This window comes from Bubalus bubalis, chromosome 18 (assembly GCF_019923935.1).
Source record: "Bubalus bubalis isolate 160015118507 breed Murrah chromosome 18, NDDB_SH_1, whole genome shotgun sequence".
Classification (NCBI taxonomy): Eukaryota; Metazoa; Chordata; class Mammalia; order Artiodactyla; family Bovidae; genus Bubalus; species Bubalus bubalis.
Genome location: NC_059174.1, coordinates 45,239,771 through 45,259,373, shown reverse-complemented (window position 1 = coordinate 45,259,373; position 19,603 = coordinate 45,239,771). Strand labels below are relative to the sequence as shown.

The window sequence follows — 19,603 nt, the reverse complement described above, 5'->3', positions numbered from 1 at the left end:
GAGATATTCACTTGGCTTTTCTCCTTTATTCTCTTAAGATGGTAAATTACACTGATTTTAAATACTAAACTAACCTTGCATTCCTGCTACAAATTTCATTTGGCCATGGTAGATCATCTTTTCATTTTTGGTTACATTTGATTTCCAAAAATGTTAAAAGATTTTTTATATCTATGTTCATAATGTACATTAATCTGTATGTTTTGTTACTATGTTTTAGTATTAGTCTAATGCTAACCTCATTGATTGAGTTAGGAAAAGCTGCCCCTTTCCCTATTTTTTGAGAGTTTATGTAACACTGGTAAAATATCTTCCTTATATATTTGATGAAATTCACCAGGAAAATTATCTGGACCTGTAAGTTTCTTCCTGGAAGAATAATCACTTGTTATGCTTTTAATCCTAACCCCTTTCTTCCTTGATGTTGGTAATTTGAATTTTCTTTTTATTTCTTGATCAATTTTAGTAAATATTTATAAATTTTATTAATCTTCAAAAAAATCCAGCTTTTGCTTGTTAATTTTCTCTAGGTTTTCTTCTACTTTTATATTTGTTATTTCTTTATTTCTACTTTGGATTTAACTTGATTTTCTGTTTTTAAAATGGAAAATTAAATAATTGTTTTTAGATCTTATTTTTAATACAAATACTTAAAGCTTCAACATTCCCAGGACTTCTCTGGTGGTCCAACGGTTAAGACTCTGCATTTCCAATGCAGGGAGTGCAGGTTCCCTATTTTGAGGAACTGAGATCCCACAGGCTGCATGGGTGGCCAAAAAAAAAAAGCTGCAACATTCCCTTAAGCACTGCTTTAGCAACACTCCACAAATTTTGATATGCTGTTTTAAATTATCACTCATTTCTAATTTCCGAATTTTCCTTGTTATTTCTTTGATTCATTGGTTATGTAAAAGCATGTTTTGCTTGATTTATAAAGGATTTTCTAGATATGTTAGCTTTTGGTTTCTACTTTCATTCCATTGTATGTATTCTGTCTTATGAAATTTGCTGACTTATTTTTTCACCTCATATGTGCCTACCTTTGTGAACATTCTATCTTTACTTGAAAAAGAATGTATATTCAGGTAATGTTGATGAATTGTTTATATAAGCCATTAAGTCAAGATAAAATTTTTGTACTTTTTTTTTGTCCACTTGTTATAACTGTTCATGAGAAAGAAATGTTAGCATCTCCAGTTATGGTTGTAATTTGTATATCATCCTTTGGTTTGGCCAGTTGCCAGTTCTTGCCTTACTATATTTTGAAGTTCTGCTATTAAGTTCATAAATATTTAAGATATTTATATCTTCCTTATGAAGATATAAACGGCTATAAAAATACATTTTGTAAACTGGAGAGTTTGTAAAATGCTATAAAAATACATTTTTATATGTATCAGAATTCATGGACAGAAACTTTCACAGTAGCATCATTATGATTACTGGTAACTGAAAGCAATACAAAGGTGCATCAGCAGTAGAATGGATAGTTATTTGTTTGCTCAACAGCAGTGAAAATGGATGATACACAGATACATGGAATAACATGGACAAAGCTTACAAGCATTTATTTTGAAGAAGATACAGGGCCAAACAGAGGACATAATACATGATTCCAGTCATACAATGATCAATGACAGCTACAACCAAATTCTATTTTGGGGACTCAAACTGTAGGAAAAACTATGCAAAAGTCAGATAATACTGACTTTTAAGATTAGGATATTGGATTCCTCTTGGTGTTGGGGGAGGACCCCATGGTGACTTGGATGGACCACTCAGGACAGTGTGTATGCTCCGTTGCTTCATTTGTGTCCAACTCTTTGTGACCCTGTGGACTGCAGCCCACCAGGCTCCTTTGTCCATGGGATTCTCCAGGCAAGAATATTGGAGTGGGTTGCCATGCCCTCCTCCAGGGGATCTTCCTGACCTGGGGATCGAACCCACAACTCTTGCTTCTCCTGCATTGCAGGCAGATTCTTTACCCACTGAATCACCTGGGAAGCCCAGTCAGGACAATGGGTACTGCTGATATTCTTTTGTATTGCATTTAGTGCTAGTTAGTTACATAGGTATCAACTTCAGAAAGATTCATTAAAATCTAAATATTTTAAAGTTTCATATGTGCATGTCACATTTCCCTAGATTATGGGTGAAACTGTGTTTCTCCAAAATTCATATGTTGAAGCTCTAACCCCTAGTGTCTCAGAACGTTTGGAGATATGTTTGGAGATACGGCTTTTAAAGAGATAATTAAGGTAAAATGAGGTCATATGGGTGGGCCCTAATCCAATATGACTGGTGTCCTTATAAGAAGAGGAGATTGGGACACAGACAACATGGACTGAAGGACAACCATGTGAGGACACAGCAAGCCAAGGAGAGAGGCCAATCTGCCAATAGCTTAATATTGGACTTCCAGGCTCCAGAACTGTGAGAAAATAAATTTGTGTTGGTTAAACCACCCAATCTGTGGTACTTTAATCATAGCAGCTCTAGCAAACTAATGCACAGACAGTAAGTCCCCTACATATGAACCTTCAAGTTGCAAACTTTCAAAGATGCAAATGTGCATGCCAGCCCCTTATGCCAACTGTTATATGGAAACTACTGTACTTCTCAAGGTACTGTAAGATTAAAAATGTTTCCTTTATTTTTTGTGCTTGTTTATTTTTTAAGTACATATTTGTGTGAAAAGTATTATAAATCTATTACAGTATAGTACTATCTAGCCGATTGTGTTAGTTAGGTACGTAGGCTAACTTTGTTGGATTTATGAACAAATTAGACTTATGAATGAGCTCTTGGAATAGAACTCATTCATATGTAGAAGACTTTAAGGGAAAGATTGGTATGAATATAAATGTGGTTCTTACCTTAAGTGCAACCACTCTATGAAAACATATAAAAGATGTAAATTTTAATGCAGCTTAAAAAATACCTGACTTAATGCAATGAAAACAGGGAGAAAAATAATTGTGTAAATGAAATATTGATTAAGAAACAAAAGGTTGTATAATATCTGGTGAGAACAGTTGCTGGGGGCTGAGTGCTGAATGGAGATTGCAAAGACCTATAGCGTGCAATTCATTTGAATCCTGACCAGTCAGTGGGGAAAGACCTCCTCTCTGAACACCCTGAGCATTCCATGGAGACCCCAGAGAGACCACTTAGAAGTAACACTGTGCCTTAGCATGTATGCCCTTTCTCCAGAGGGCCAGCAGCTGACAGTTCCTGGTAGAAGGGTTCTGAGTGACTAGCTGCAGGCACATCGGACCCACAGAAGACTTTAAGGTTCTTTTCAACTTTCCCTATCAGTTCTTGTGGATAACCTGCTAGTAGGGGTACCGACAGGCCCCTGAGAGGGCGCTGAGCCCTCTCAAGGGTGCCCTCCCAGGATAGGGCGCCATCCCAAGTCCCTGGCTCCTCTGGGCACCAGGCCTAACTTGCCCAGTGCTGGTCTCAATAGCTGAGCTCCCAGCTCTCCCTTAAGAGCTGCGTCCTGAGCCTAAATCTTGACCTTTGGCTCCAGAGGTTGAGTCTCCACATCTCCCTTCACAGGCCAAATGCTCCAGGCTAGCTCCTAGACGGAATCCCGACCTTGACCAGCGGCTGCCAGGAGGCGACCGAGGAGCGGCCAGCCAGCCAGAGACAGCCATCCCGCCTCCAACAGGTTCTAGCAGTGAATTTCGCTCTAAGACTCCAGAGAAAAGCAGAAAAGTATTAGAAAGGGACTTCGACGCCCAGGCCCAAGCAAGGTCAGGTCAGAGCCGCGGAAGACCTTCCCTGGGGACCCGTGACAGCCTGGCCAGTTCCTGCCAGTAGAGGGCGCCCCCGAGCGCGTATCGAGCGGCCCCTTCGCCCTCACACCTGTCCCTACAACCTCGGGAAACCTGGCCAGGACCGCAGGGGGCAGCCGCAGTGAGGTGATGCGACGTCCCTGCCAGGCTCCTGGACGTGAAGATGGGGACCACAACGGAACACGAAACCAGTAGGCCAGACCCGGATGCATCTGAGCGCTGAGACCCGAAAGGCGTCCCAACCGGCCTCTCCCACTCTCTCAAACCGCGTTCCCCACCCCTTGGAGGTCGGAGAACACCCGCCATTCACAGGACCTCCTGTTTCATGGCTTTGGCAGAGCGGTCCAGCGGATTTAAGCCACCGTCGCAAAACCCCAACCACGGCTGACCTCACCGCTTCTGGGCAGCCATGGTGCATACTGGTAATGACACGAGGCAGCTTTTAAAAGGAGGCGGCGGCTTGTGGCGCACAAGGTGTCCGTAAGGAGATTTTGGGAGTTAAATAGAGGTAGCTTTAGGTTGACCAAGATAAATGGAGAAACGCGAACTGCAAATCAGCATTCAAAGTATAACTTTATTTTTACTAAGAAAAACAATGTGTATAGGAATATATCTGAACGTACATACACATGCATAGAGCAAGACTTACATGTGAAGACTCCGTTCTAAAAGGACAATAGAAGCTTGCAAACATTGCTCCAGAAGCTAAAATTATCAGACTTTTCACTTTGTATTTTAGAAATGTGTATAGGGTTGACATTTTATATGTTAAAGTATTAGGAAAAATAACATTCACAAACGCATTTTGCAACCTCAGTTCAAAACTCCTGTGCCTTTAGAAGTGATTCTTGTTAGTAGCAAAAAAACAAACAAAAACCGCATGATTCTCATTCATAGGAATCACAGCAGAAGGATACAATATTGTTAAACTTGCATGAAATTACCCAAAGCCCTTTAAGGCAGATTTTTGGACTTTAACCCTAGAATGTCTGATTCAGTAGGTCTAGGTTCAAACAACTGAGAGTTTGCACTTCCTTAAGTATTCTCATGTGGGACTTCCCTGGTGGCTCAGTGGTAAAGAATCTGCCTGCCAGTGCAGGAGACACAGGTTTGATCCCTGGTCTGGGAAGATCCAACAAGCCTCAGATCAAGTAAGCTCCTCCATCACAACTACTGAGCTTGTGCTCTAGAGCCCAGGGAATCACAACTACTGAAGCCCGAGTGTCCTAGTGCCTATTTGAAGCAACAAAAGAAGCCACCTCAATGAGAAGCCTGTGCACTTCAATAAGGAGTAGCCCCTGCTCTCCACAACTAGAGGAAAGACTCAAGACGCAGTGAAGATCCAGCACAGCCCCAAACTATTAAATAAATAAAATAATAATTTAAAAAATCCTTAAAAAAAAAAAAGCGTTATCATGTGATGCTCTTGCTGCTGGTTCACAGATCAAACTCAGAGAAGCGGTGTTCTAGGAAAGGCAATGCTGCCTCATAACCCAGACAACAGGGCTGGAAGTTTGCAGACTCCACAGGGTAGATCCCAGTGTTTTCACTGACATCCCTGGAGGTCTCAGCAGTGAGTAAAACAGAGAAATGTCCCTCTGGAGGTCCTAGTCCCTCCACTGCTAAGGAATCCAGTGAGGAAGCCCCAGGATGCAGGTAACCACAACCCCCCACTAGGCTCCACCCACTGAAGCCCCCAAAACATTTGTTTCTTCTGCCTGGAACTGCCTGAAACAATAAACCCAACAGGACTCATTCCTCACGTCCTTCAAGTGTTTACTCAGTTATCTTCTTACTAAGGAGATCTCCCTTACTGCACAAATCTGCATAAAAACAAAACCCTGAGTTGTTAAAAACCAAATTAAAAAAATCCCCGTTGGTGTCAAAAGGTCCTATTCCTAAAAACCAGCAGGTGGAGCAGGTGGGAGAGGGGTGTGGCCAGGCTGGTGGCTTCAGTCCTGCTCCTCCTTGTGGTAATATTACAGACTACCTCCCTACTTCTCAGCACATAAACACTCCTCTCCATTCTGCCTACTACATTCTACGTATATAATTTAGTATTTCTCCTCTGTCTTTTAAAAAAAATTATGTATTTGTTTAGCTGTGTCTGGTCTTAGTTGCAGCATATGCAATCTTCTTAGCAGAGCTCAGGTTTCTCTAGTTGTGGCACATGGGTTGCAGAGTGTGTGGGCTTGAGGCATGTGGGATCTTAGTTCCCCAACCAGGAATCAAACCCATGCCCACCACATTGGAAAGTGGATTCTTAACCACTGGATCCCTAGGGAAGTCCTCAAGTACTTCTTTCCTGTTGTCTGTCTGTCTTCCTTGTCTGCCTTCGTTGAAGGCAAGAGTTTTTGTCTCAATTGTTTCATGATGTCTCCCATGCACCTACAATACATCTTCAGTGAACATTTGTTAGATCAGTGAATAAACATAACACTACAGATCCCTGTTCACTTTCACTATTCTGGTAACTCTACATGTTCTCTTTACAATATTTTCAAGAATGAAAAAGAATCACTTTTGGAAATACCATCCTCAGTGTGGCTACTTCTTTGAAGGGCCTCCAAACATCCCTCTTGCCTTTGACTTGATCTGGCTTTTTTCCCTTTAGTTCCTGACATAACATACTGAAATGCACAGAACTGATTAACACCTTAGGCTACATGCATTTGAAGAGCAACAAGTTAAGTTTATTAGCTCCCAGCTACGTGTGGAAGCACTCTGAGTCTCAGTGACACCATGGAATGATCATTTGGATTTGCAATCTTTGGAGCATCGGAAAAAACGCTTAGCCTCTAAGAGTATGCTGACCTCGATGAACTGTGAAATAATCTTTATCAACATTTTGGTGATCGACTGCAGACAACACTGCTCACAAATCCATGTGCCTTTCTTTTGAGACAAAGCAAAGCGCCTTTTCCACCGCCTGGAATGGATGGGACACACGGTCTTCGCTGCGTGCGGAGAGGTGACTATATTACCCAGAGTGCTCTGCTTGAACAGCGGCAGTGCTGACCCAATGAAGGCGCGGGAGAGGGGCGAGCCATGTTTGGCAAAAGATAGGGGCGGGACTTCCGGTCTCTCTTTGTGGCTGTCGTTTTGGCTGGCTTGGGGTAGGTTCACCAGCTCCGTAGCTCCTGATCGCTGAGTCGGGTGTGAGGCAACCAGATACTGAAAGGTCGAGAGAAACTGTTGTCCTCAATGCACAGAGGTGAATCTAAGGCTTGGGGTGGGGGCCACCTGGGAGGACCTCACGTTAGGGCTGGGCTGGAAGGGGTGATGTTGGAGTTCTCACACTGGTCACCTGTCATAACCGTCCCTATTCACCCACAGGCTCAGATCACAGAGGCCTCACTGATGGACCTGGCATGAGTTGGTTCTGAGATCTTCAAGCCCTCACTTGAACCACTCCCACTTTTGAATCCTAAAGCCCCACATATGGGGAACATGGTCGAATTACCACAGCCTAGGACAGAGGGTACAGTACCTGCAGGGGTGTGAGAAGGGAGGGCCCATTTCCGCAAGTCAGTGTGATGAGATGTGGAAGTGTTACAAGCAGAGAGATTGCGTATGCAAAAACCTGGAGGAGCTTCTGGTCCAGGACTATTGGGGAAATCTGGGCTTCATGTCCTGTCTGTACAGAACAAAGTGTGACTGGGGAGTTTTCTCCCAACTGGAAAAGGGGTGATGAGGACAGTGGGTCATCTGAAGGTTGAGCCCTTCTCCAAAGTCACACAGCTGGTAAGAGGTATTACTGAAGACTAGGATACAGAAGTTAACAATAAGGCTTTCATGGTGACTCAGTGGTAAACAATCCACCTGCCAATGCAGGAGACCACAGGTTCAATCCCTGATCCAGGAAGTTACCACATGCCTCAGAACAACTAAGCCCATTTGCTGCAACTTTTTGAGCCTGTGCTTTGGAGCCCCTGTTCTGCAACAAGAGAAGCCACCACAATGAGAAACCCTTGCTCTGCAATGAAGAGTAGCCCCTGCTCTCTGCAACTAGAGAAAAGCCCACACAGCAGGAAGACCCAGCACAGCCAAAAATAAATAGAATTTTAGAAAAGAAGTTAACAGTAAGCCCAGGTCACTTGGCCCCAGAACTAGGCAAGGGTACAATGGAGGTTTGAGCCCATGGAGCCCTTCCATGGTGACTTGCTTCTCACAGCCTCCCTCTTCCCACAGGTTCCATGGCCACAGAAGTGCTTAAGGACCCTAGCGAGGTGAGTGGGATCTCACCAGTCCCAACTTCCTCACACAAAACACACAGGTTCTCTGAGATTGTGATGCTCTAGGGTGCAGACTGTCACTCTCCTAGCCCTTTGGCCTGGGGACTCTTGAGAAACCCCAAGCCCTAGGTCATTGTTTATGTGAAATAGTTTCTATGTCTGGCAACCAAGGGAATGAGGTGGGGCAGGTTATTCCAGGCACAAGTAGCAGTATGTCCAAATGCTTGAAGGTAAGGTTGAGCTGGGAGTGTTCAAAGAACCACATTTCTCTTTCCTCTGGTGATCAGGAAAGAAACATTCAGACCTGAAATGGCAGCCTGAGAAGTTGAATGTTTTCCTGGAGAGGATAGGAGCAATGGTATAGGAACAAGGAGGTTATGTGACTCAGGTCTTAGAAGGCTCTGTCAGACTGCAGAGTGAAGAACAGATTTAGGGGAGAGAGGGAGGAGGCAGGAAGACCAGGGATGATGTTACTATAGTAGTCCAGATGAGTATTGGTGGTAATTGGACAGTCTGGTGGCCATGAAAGTAGGAGAAGTGGTTGGATTCTGGATCTGTTTTTTTTTTTTTTAGTATATGAGTGAGTGAGTGAGAGGGATGTGTTAGTCACTCATTTGTGTTCGATTCTTCGACCCCATGGACCATATAGCCACCCCACCCCACCCCCCAGGCTCCTCTGTCCAAAGAATTCTTCAGGCAAGAATACTGAAGTGAGTAGCCATTCCCTTCTCCAGGGCATCTTCCTGACCCAGAGACTGAAGCCAGGTCTCCTGCATTGCAGGCAGACTCTTTACTCTCTGAGCAACCAGGGAAGCCCCTTTAATGTATGACTGACTGGATGTTCTAATGTTAAAGATGAGAGAGAAAAAGGTAGGAGTTGGGGATTACTCTGAAGTTTTGGAAGGAAGAAAAAGAAAGCTGGCAGTGATTTTCAATGGGAATATCAGGAGTTTTTTTTTTTATTTTTTGGTGGGAGGCAAGCCATGTTAAGAATCTGAGATGTTTCAGAAAATACTGCTTGAAGGTATTAAACTGGCAGTTGGACATAAATATCTGAAACTCTGGAGAATGATTCAAGGTGGAGACATCAAAATGGTGGTGGTTACTCTGTGTATCCAAGATGAGGTGGAGATGTGGGTCACATTTGAGAGGAGGTTATGGTGGTAATGCTATTAGCAGGCCAGGAAAGGGAAGGTGGTGCCCTAGGACTGGGTCTCTTGTTTGAGTACCTGGTTAGGGTAACGTGCAATCACAAGCATTGTTGAGGGAGAGAACTGGCCATGAAAGGGGGCTTGGGAAGAGGATGGTCTGGCAGGTGGCCAAGGCTTCCAAGGGAAGAGTAGACATTGAAACGATGTAGAAGCCTAGATATAACTGAGGAAACATGACGCTAAGGCTGAGGCTGATTCATATGCTCAGGTCTATGGACTTACTAGGATTTTGGGTGACCCTGGAGTGTTTCAGTCAGGCTGGTGGATTCAGTTAGGGGAAAATGTGGTTGTTTCATTGAGTCACTAAGCTGTAGGAGGAGAGCCATGAGGTTGGGCTTTGAATGAGTGTTAGGTTAAGAGAAGAGGGTTGTGACTAACAAGGGGACAGTAAGTGCCACACGGAAGTGGAAGAGGACCAGTGGGATCTGAATGCATGTGGCTCTGAATGGCTGAGGGTGACACAAGCAATAAGCCAGGAAGTGAGGATGGGATAGCAGGATTCAAGGCTGCCTCTGGCAGTGGGAGCCAATGAGGGTCTGGCGTAGTGCTGAATCCTGTTTGCATTTGCATAATCTTGACACCATGAGGTAAGTAACACATGGGAAAGCCAGGGAGAGGTTTACAGGATGGGACAGAGAGGTGGTGGTGGTGGCAGTAGGGTCTGGAGATAGAAGAGAGGTGCAGTCTAAAGTATGATATGCACATGAAGAAGTGTGAAGTGATGTCACCAGTGTCCTGGTAATAGGGACTGAAGGATGAAAGGTGGGCCCAAGTTTGGTTGTGCTTGGGAGGCACCATCTGGGAGACTTCCCAGGAATTGCCTTGCAGGACAGGTGGAGCCCTGCATGGCAGGCCTGGATCTTAATGGCATCCTTGTGCCCACCTGCCTAATGTTGCTGAGGGCTAGACACAATAATTAATGGGCCTACTAGGAGGGAACAGACACAAATGGCACCAGGGTCTGATACCTTATCTGAGTTGTGGAGCTGGGGAGAAGTATGAGCATGAATACATATGGGGGGATCTGGATTGGGGATCCTTGACCGAGAGGCTGTTCATGATTTCCTCTCTCCTCATCATGGCAGGGCAGCATAACCTTTGAGGATGTGGCAGTGTACTTTTCCTTGGAGGAATGGGCTCTCCTTGATGAGGCCCAGAAACTCCTATACTGTGATGCGATGCTGGAGAACTTTGCGCTTATGGCCTCTCTAGGTAAGACCCTCATACCTGCCCCAGTATATTTTCCTTTTCCCCATGGACAGATCAAATCTTTCTCACATCAGGACTACAGGCACTGCTTCCTTCCCCAGTTCCCTGGGTAGGTGCTCTGGTTGCTAGGACTGAGCTGTCTGCAGTGTCCTGTCTTTTTCTCACTCAGTCCCAGTACCTGCTGCCCCAAAGGCTTTCAGGGAAGGAGTCAGAAGTCTCTCCATTAGCCTTTGGATCCCACCTTGCTTTACCTTTCTCTGGCCAGGTGTCACCTCTGCCCTAGGTTCTACTCCCTTCCTCTAGCTTATGTATCCTCGTTTCTGCCTATGGTAGGAATTGTAGTCACGGATATGGTCACCACTTACGTGGCCCATAGGCTGTTCTCGCAAGATTCTCCTCCGAGGTTGATTTTGGTAATGTTGAATTTTCTTTCCTATGTCTGTCGCTCTGAGTTGCTCTAGGCCAGTGCTGGCCACTCACCTGTCCAGTCTTTTCCTTAGAGCTTGTATCATCCAGGCACTATATTTACATGGGGGGGTCAGGGGAGACCTATGGATGCTTCTCAGGGTGGGCATGACTCCAGCTCCACAAAATGGGCTCAGAGGGTCCCTGGCACTATTGAGTGGCAAGTGAGGGGGCGTGATCTTAGGACTGTGTGTTCAGTTCATACCATGATTTTGTTCTGTTTCTTCTACATTTTGGTGCCAGTACCAGTGGCCACACTTTATTTCTATCTTTCCTCCTCCATTCTTGACACTTTGCTAACTTGTCATTCCTACACTGACTCTCTGTTAGGGTGAATCCTAACTCTCACAATGGATTCCACTCATTCTTCTCCACTGCTCTTTCTCACAGTGTTCTCCATCACTGCCCCACACATATTGTGTTGTGAGATGTGCACATATCTCTAAATAGTCTTTGGACAAGAACTACTCTGATGCTATTGGATTTTCTTGGGCCCAGACACATCCTTCTGCATAGCTCTCCTGTGTCATCAGCAGAGAAGTGCTAGAAACCACTCCAAGTAAGCTGTAGACCTGCATCTCCTCTTTATGCTGTACCCTACCCTTTCTCCTGTACTTGGTTCTTCACTGTGTCCTTTATGTCCCCCATGCTGTGACCTTTAGAGGACCACTGTTGCACAGCAGCTGCTTCCTCCACCTGAACCCAACTCCCTCCTCCTGACAACAATCCTGTGGATGCATGTGCACTCATTCATTAGTGTGTCGGATGCACCTTTGTAATGGAGGTTGCTCCTTCCCACCAGAGTCAGCTGTCCTTCAGCTGTATTTCTTTGTTTCCAGGTTATTGGCATGGCGGGGAAGACGAGGAGGCACCTTCTGGGCAGAGTGTTTCTGTAGAAGGAATGTCACAGGTCAGGACTCCCAAAGCAGGTCCCTTTCCCTACGAAGCCCACTCTTGTGAGATATGTGTCTCTGTCTTAAAAGACATTTTGCACTTGGCTGAGGAAAGGGGCACATATCCCAAGCAAAAGCCGTTTACTTATGGGGCATGTGGGAAACCATTATTTTAGTATAAACCTTCACCAGAAGCAGCACAGTAGAGAAAAATTTTCAGAAGGGATGTGGCAGGGCCTTGTTTGTGAAGAGCTACAAACTCCATATACCAAAGAATTCCTTTACCTGAAACAAAGTTGGGAAGTGCTTCCTGGTCAGTTCAAGCTTCCTGTAGCACCAGTCCACTTACAACAGAAGAAGCCATGCAGCAGCACCGAGTGTGGGGTGACCATTCATAGTAGGAAAATTCATTAGAAGTGTGACGGATGTAGGGAAGCCTTCAACCACAAATACCAGAGAGTCCACAAAAAGGAAAACGTACTTAAACTTTCCACAAATGTGGTAAAATCTTCAGCTGCAAATACAGACCTGTTCTCACCAATGAATTTACACTGAAGAAAGACCTTATTAATGCAGTGAATATGGGAAATTCTTTATCTAGCTTTCTTGAACATCAGACATTTCATCCTGGAGAAAGACCTTCTGAATGCAATGGGTATGGGAGATCCTCTAGGAAAGCTTCAGCATCATTAAATATTGGATAGTTCACATTAGAGGAAGGTCTTATCAGTGTAAAGAATGTGGGGAATTCTTTAGCTGAAGCACCCACCTTATTTAGCACTGGAGACTGCACACTAGGAAAAAGCCTCATGAAGTAGAGAAACTTTCAGTTCAAGATCTGCTCTGATTTATCACTGAAAGCTTTCCTGAAGAGAAAACTTTAGGCCAAAAGTCTATCCTTATTTAGCAAGAGAAAATCCAAGGGGGAGAAAATAGCAAGGGGGAAAGGTGGTTACAAGTGCCATGAATGTGGGAAAGTCTTCAGTCAAAGGTCTTCTCTGATTCAGCACCAAATATTCAATCATATAGGCCTTATGAGTACAGTGAATTAAGAAAGTCTTCATCCAAAGATCTAACCTCATTCAACACCAGCCAAGTCCACACTACAGAGAGACCTTATGAGTGTAGTGAACATAGGAAAGCCTTCAGGTGATAGTTTAACCTCATTGAAAAGCAGGAAATTCACACAAAGAGTCACCATAGACATACAGGGATGGTGCAGTCTACTTGCTCAATATAAAAACACTGGAGGAGAGTCTTTGTGATGAAGACATCTGCCTAATGTTGAACCTTTTATATATGAATGTCCACAGTGAGGAGATTCTCCATAAGTTAAAAATTTGTGGCAAGCTTTCTTGTGCTTTCTGACCTATCCAAGGCTCTTACCAGATATGTTTTTGCATGTTTCTGTTGTAGAAGCCATATTACCTTTACACCTGGCAGGTCCCCACAATGGCCAGTTTCAAGATGCCAAAATGATGTCACTGAACGTGGAATAAGAAGAGATGCACAGTAGCTCATCATTGTATTTTTTTCCCACCATACTGATAGAATTTTCATAAGTAAATCCAAGAGCATACATAATAGTAAAATGACTAGGAAAGACAAGTTTTGAGTATTTAGTACCTTTGGTTTTTTAACAGCTTTATTGAGGTATGATTCACTTAAAATAAACTGCACAAAGACTGTACAATTTGATGTTTTTGATATATGCTTACACTCCTGAAACCAAAATATTTCCTCCTACTCTTTTTAATCCATCTTATTAACATAAAATTATTATTGCAAGGACATAATCATCCTTTTGTAATATATATTTTTCATATATATGTGTGTGTATATATATATATACACACACATACACACATTTACATATAACTGGAGAGAACTGTTATGAAGCTCCATGAACTATTCCTCAGTCTTCCATTATTTATCATGTCATGGCCATTCTTTTTTTCAATTAATTAATTTTAATTGGAGGCTAGTTACTTTACAATATTGTGGTGGTTTTGGCCATATATTGACATGAACCAGCCATAGGTGTACCTGTGTCCCCCCCCGACCCGAACCCCCCCTCCCACCTCCCTCTCAATCCCATCCCTCTGGGTTGTCGCAGTGCACTGGCTTTGAGTGCCCTGTTTCATGCATCAAACTTGGACTGGTCATCTGTTTCGCATATGGTAATATACATGTTTCAATGCTGTTCTCCCAAATCATCCCACCCTCACTGTCTCCCGCAGAGTCCAAAAGTCTGTTCTTGACATCTGTGTCTCTTTTGCTGTCTTGTATATAGGGTCGTCATTACCATCTTTCTAAATTACATATATATGCATTAATATACTGTATTGGTGTTTCTCATTCTGACTTACTTCACTGTGTATAATAGGCTCTAGTTTCATACACCTCATTAGAACTGACTCAAACGTGTTCTTTTTTATAGCTGAGTAATATTGCATTGTATATTTGTACCACAACTTTCTTATCCATTCATCTGCCAATGGACATCTAGGTTACTTCCATGTCCTAGCTATTGTAAACAGTGCTGCGATAAACATTGGTGTACACGTGTCTCTTTCAATTCTGGTTTCCTCAGTGTGTATGCCCACCAGTGGGATTGCTGGGTCATATGGCAGTTCTATTTTCAGTTTTTAAAGGAATCTCCACACTGTTCTCCATAGTGGCTGTACTAGTTTGCATTCCCACCAACAGTGTAAGGGGGTTCCCTTTTCTCCACACCCTCTCCAGCATTTATTGTTTGTAGACTTTTTGATGGCAGTCATTCTGACCAGCGTGAGATGGAACCTCACTGTGGTTTTGATTTGCATTTCTCTGATAATTGAGTGATGTTGAGCATCTTTTCATGTATTTGCTTGTTCATGGCCATTCTTGAGTCATCTATACCCATGCTTATTACTGAGTTATTTATAAGCATACACATCATGTCATTTAATCGTAATCTCTTCAAGATGCATTTCTAGGGACTTCCCTGGTGGTCCAGTGATTAAGAATCCACATTCCAGTGCAGGGGATGCAGGTTTGATCCCTGGTTGGGGAGCTAATATTCCACATGCTGCAGGGAAACTAAGCCAGCACACCACAACTAGAGAGTTCGTGCACCACAACTAGAGAAGCTAGTGTGCCACAACTACTGAACCCATGCACTCTAGACCTGTGCTCCACAATAAGAGAAGCCCATGTACCACAACAAGAGAAAGCCCATGCACCACAATAGAGTCTATGCACCACAACAAAGACCTAACACAGCCAAAAAAAAAGAGAGATGTATTTCTAAAATGTAAGGGCTATATCACACAAAATAAAAATACTTTAAAATCTTATATGTTATCAGTACTCAGTTTTCTCAGTTGTTTCCAAAATATGTTTGTTTTTAAGGTGACGAAGTGTAATCAATATCTAAAACATACCCATATTACTTTTAATAGGTGTGTTTCATAAGTCTGGCACATTTAGTACCTGAAATATTTGTGTTTCTAGACTGTGCTTCAGTGTGCTAGCAAAATACACTGTCATACCACATTTTCAGGTGTGATACTGCAGCAGAGCCAAAAGTCATACACATATATTTGGGGTCATGCGTGATGGGTTTGCGATATACCTGAGTACAACCTTGGAATCCTTGGGACACTGTATGACAGGTGCTGGGTGTTAACACTCTTCAAAACAGACAGGACTCAGACACAATTACCATACTGGTAGAGGAAAGATGTGTGACAGACATCAGACACATTCAACTGACATGTAAAATGTACCAGTGATCTATGAGAGAGGATGGAAGTACTGACACATGAGAGCAAGTATGATGACACAGATACTCCATGGAGACTCTAGAGACAGGCATATGATGGGAATGCCACATGCTGTGATCACACAGTTCCCATAGATTGATGAGACAGGAACCCCCTACCTTGGAGAGAACAAAACTTCCTCCATCCCTGAAGATTTGATGATGCACTGATGGGGGTTATAACAGGGAACCAGGACTTCCCTGGTGGTACAGTGGATAAGAATCCAGCTGCCAAGACAGGGACATGGGTTCGATCCCTGGTCCAGGAAAATTCCACATGCCCAGGGAAACTAAGCCCATGCACCACAACTACTGAGCCCAGGTGCTGCAACTACTGAAGCCCTTACACCTAGAGGCTGTCCACCACAACAAGAGAAGTCATTGCAACGAGGAGCCTGTGCACCACAACAAAGAGTAGCCCCTTCTCACTGCAACTAGTGAAAGCTTGCAAGCAGCAACAAAGACCTAGTCCAGCAAAAAATTTTAAAAAAGAAAGAAGGAACCATGGTGCACATCATGGCACAACCCAGAGACTCACCATAGTTGATGACTGAATATGAGCATAATAGGACACATGGTGGGAAGAGAATAGCTTGAACAAGGTAGCAGAAGCCTTTACTTTGAAATGCCATCTGAGAAGGCCTGGAAGTAGCAATCTGATCAGGACAATAGGGCAGGGACGTCACAGGTTTTCCTGGAGAGGTCAGTCTACATTCAGCCAGTTTGGGAATCATTGGTCAAAGGTGGTTCTAGGATAGAGGCAAGGAAGTTTTTACAGATTAAAAGTCATCGTTGGGCATTTTACATCCTACCCAGAAGGATAAGTATGAGCACTAAGGGGTAAAGTCATGTACAACAAGGTAGGTGAAGGAACCAACACATGTCAGGGCCACATCAAAAATTCTCAGTCCTTCAGAGTCTCTCCCAGCATCCACAGTGTTAACAGTGATAATGAGAAGTGACTGCTGAGTATTGAGACCTGTGGGGTGAGGTTCCCTGAACTAGCATTTGGGGGATGACCAATAGGACTTTAGAAATGAATCATTGCATGTGACAGTAGGAGCAAAGAATGCATTTGGGTGACATCAGTGGCCCTGTTAGGAATGCCCTGGAGGTGGTGACACCATTCATGGAAATAGTTTTCAAGTGAGGGTAGAAAGTTTTCAGAAAGACTCATAGAAGAGGGGCTAGAGAGCCCTAGCTGGAGATGTTGCAATATGACTAGTTAATGGTCTGAGGCTCAGCAGATAATCTGAATAGGAGAGGAATCTGGGAGTCCCAGCCTCGATGGGAAGCAAACAGGTCCTGGGGAAGAGAAGCTCAGGGGCCCTCCTGGGACTCTGGGTTTCCCACTCCCTCTCCATCATGCTCTTCCCTCCATTCCAACCCACTTGGACCCAAGCCTGGTGAGCAGTGGGCATGCAATTGGCTGCATGGCCAGCTGACACCTGAGTGTCACTCTTGTATCCTAGGTAAGGAGCAGCCTCATCTAATCCCTGAGATTAGGTCCATTTCTGTACCATAGCTGCAATCACATTCTCTGTCCTCCATGCCCCTGGTCCCTTGTGTTCCCCATATTTCTCCCAGTCTCCTGTCCTCTGTGCTGCCTCAGCCCCCCTCATTTTGCTGGACCCCCTCATCCCCAGGGTACCAGAGAGAGAAATGGGCCTCCTCAGAATCCTCTGACTACACAGTCTGCTGGGGATGAGCTGCAGAGAAGAGCATAAGCAGTAGTCTGGAAAACGCAGTGTAGATTCTGGCTATGCCCCTTTCCTGGCCTGTGATCTTGAAAAGTTCCCCTCTTTGTACTTGGCCTCCATTTCCTCAGGTCTAAATGGGAATAGTAACTCTTCCCCTGGGGTGAGGAGACCAGAGAGGTCATGAATGTGACGTGTGTTGTGTGTTCTCCCATGGCAGGTGTCAGCCCACCTCAGATGCCTTTTCTGTGAGGGATGTGATAACAGGTCTACTCCTTTGCTCATGTCCTTAGAAATATGCTTAGGGGTGGCTGAAATAAATATGAGAACAACAGATAATTGAAATGCTTCACATGCTTATTCTGAGGAGTCATGGAATTTACACACACAGACCATGGACCAGAGAGACCTGGCTTCAAGTATTGCCTCTGCTAAGCAGAGTAAGGACACAGGATAACTTGCTAAGGTTGTAATATGGAAAAGATGCTGGGTGTTTATCCCAGAACTGTGGAGGATTGATAAAAGTAGCACAGACAACATATAAAAACAGATGGGTAATATAATCAGAGAGATGGAAATGCTGAAAATCAAAAGGAAATGCCCCAAATAAAAAACATCGTAACAGATGAACAATACCTTTCATGGGCTCATCAGTAGGCTGGGCATAGCTGAAGAAAGAATCAATGAGCTTGAAGATATGTCAATAGAAATTTCCCAAATGGAACTGCAAAAAGAGTAAAGAATGAAAATGCAGAATGAAACATCCAAGAGCTATGAAACAATTATCAAAGATGTAAATGACACCTAGTGGAAATAGCAGAAGGAGAAGAGAGAGGAGCAGAAGAAATACTTCAAGTAAAGGGCTGAGAATTTTCCAAAATTAATGATGTACACTAAACCACAGATCCAGGAAGCTCAGAAAACCTGTAGCAAGATAAATACTAAACAATCTACACTTAGGCATGTCACATTCGAACTGTAGAAAATCCATCTTAAAAAGAATAGGATAAGAATTACACTGGAAACTGTGCATATAAGAAATGACTGGAGTGAAATGTCTAAGAAAGAAAAAACACATTAATAACTTTGTTAAAAATAATTTTTAAAATGTATTGGGTATTTATAACACATGGGTAAGTGGGAAAATGTTAGCAGTGTCATAAAGGATTAGATAGAGGATTTGAGAGTACTCTGTTACAAGGTACCTGCACTACCCATGAACTAATATAGTGTAATTTAAGAATGGATTTAGATTAGAAGGAAATATATATTGTAAACTCTGAGGAAATCACTAAAATTTTTTTAAAGAAATATCATCAACATGTTAAGAGAGGAGAGAAAATAGAATGATATAAAATGCTCAGTTAAAATCAAAGAAGAAAGAGGAAATAAAAAGAAAGTACAACAAACAGAACAGTTATAAACATGTTTTTAATCAAGCTATATCAATAATTAAATGTGAATGTCCTAAATACACCAACTATAGACTCAGAAACTGAAGAGTGGATTAAAAAAAACCAAGATCCAGTTGTATACTATCTATAAAAAACACACTTTAAATATAAAGACCCTGATAGATAAAAAGTTAAGGGATAAAGATATATCATGCTATCACTAATCAAAAGAAAGCAGGAGTTGCTATATTAAATCAGACTTCAGAACAAGGGAATTTTCTTTAGAGGGGTATTACATAATGATAATGGAGGCAAATCTCTAAGAAGATATAAATAATCCTTACTCTGGATTTTACTAGCAACAGAGGTTCAAACTATGTGAGGTAAGAAACATTTAAACTCAACTATAAGAAAACAACACAGTTGAAAAATGGGCCAAAGATCTGAACAAAGAAGGTATAGGTAGAGCAAACAAGCATATAAAAAGATGCTCATCATATGTCATTAGGGAATTGCAAACTAAATATTAATAAGGTACCCACACACATCTTTTAGACTGAATACATGGTTTAAACCTGATAATACCAAAGTTTGGCAAGTACATAGAGCAACAGGGACTCTCATTCATTGCTACTGGGAATGCAAAATGGTATAGCCAATTTTATGGGTTCCCCAATTCATATGTTGAAGCCCCAACTCCCAATGTGACTGTATTTGGAGATAGGGCCTTTAAGGAGCTAAATAATTAAAGTTAAGTGAGGACAGAAGATTAGAGCACTATTCCCATAGGACTGGTGTCCACATTAGATAAGGAAGAGACACCACATCTCTCTCTCTCTCCCTCCTTCTGTGCTCACGCAGAGGAAGGCCATGTGAGCACAGGGTAAGAAGGTG

At 43.1% G+C, this 19,603-nt stretch overlaps 1 protein-coding gene across 1 annotated transcript in view; it reads left to right on the top strand.

Annotated features, from left to right (window-relative positions):
- Positions 1-2,018: 2,018 nt before the first annotated feature.
- LOC112580389 overlaps positions 2,019-19,603 on the top strand; it is a 34,961-nt gene continuing 17,376 nt past the window's right edge. Inside the window, exons 1-7 of the mRNA XM_045163210.1 lie at positions 2,019-2,022; positions 3,533-3,763; positions 3,826-3,921; positions 6,704-6,916; positions 7,992-8,029; positions 10,332-10,458; positions 11,760-11,830. Coding sequence (XP_045019145.1) covers positions 2,019-2,022; positions 3,533-3,763; positions 3,826-3,921; positions 6,704-6,916; positions 7,992-8,029; positions 10,332-10,458; positions 11,760-11,830 — 780 coding nt within the window. The remainder of the gene's footprint in view (positions 2,023-3,532; positions 3,764-3,825; positions 3,922-6,703; positions 6,917-7,991; positions 8,030-10,331; positions 10,459-11,759; positions 11,831-19,603) is intronic.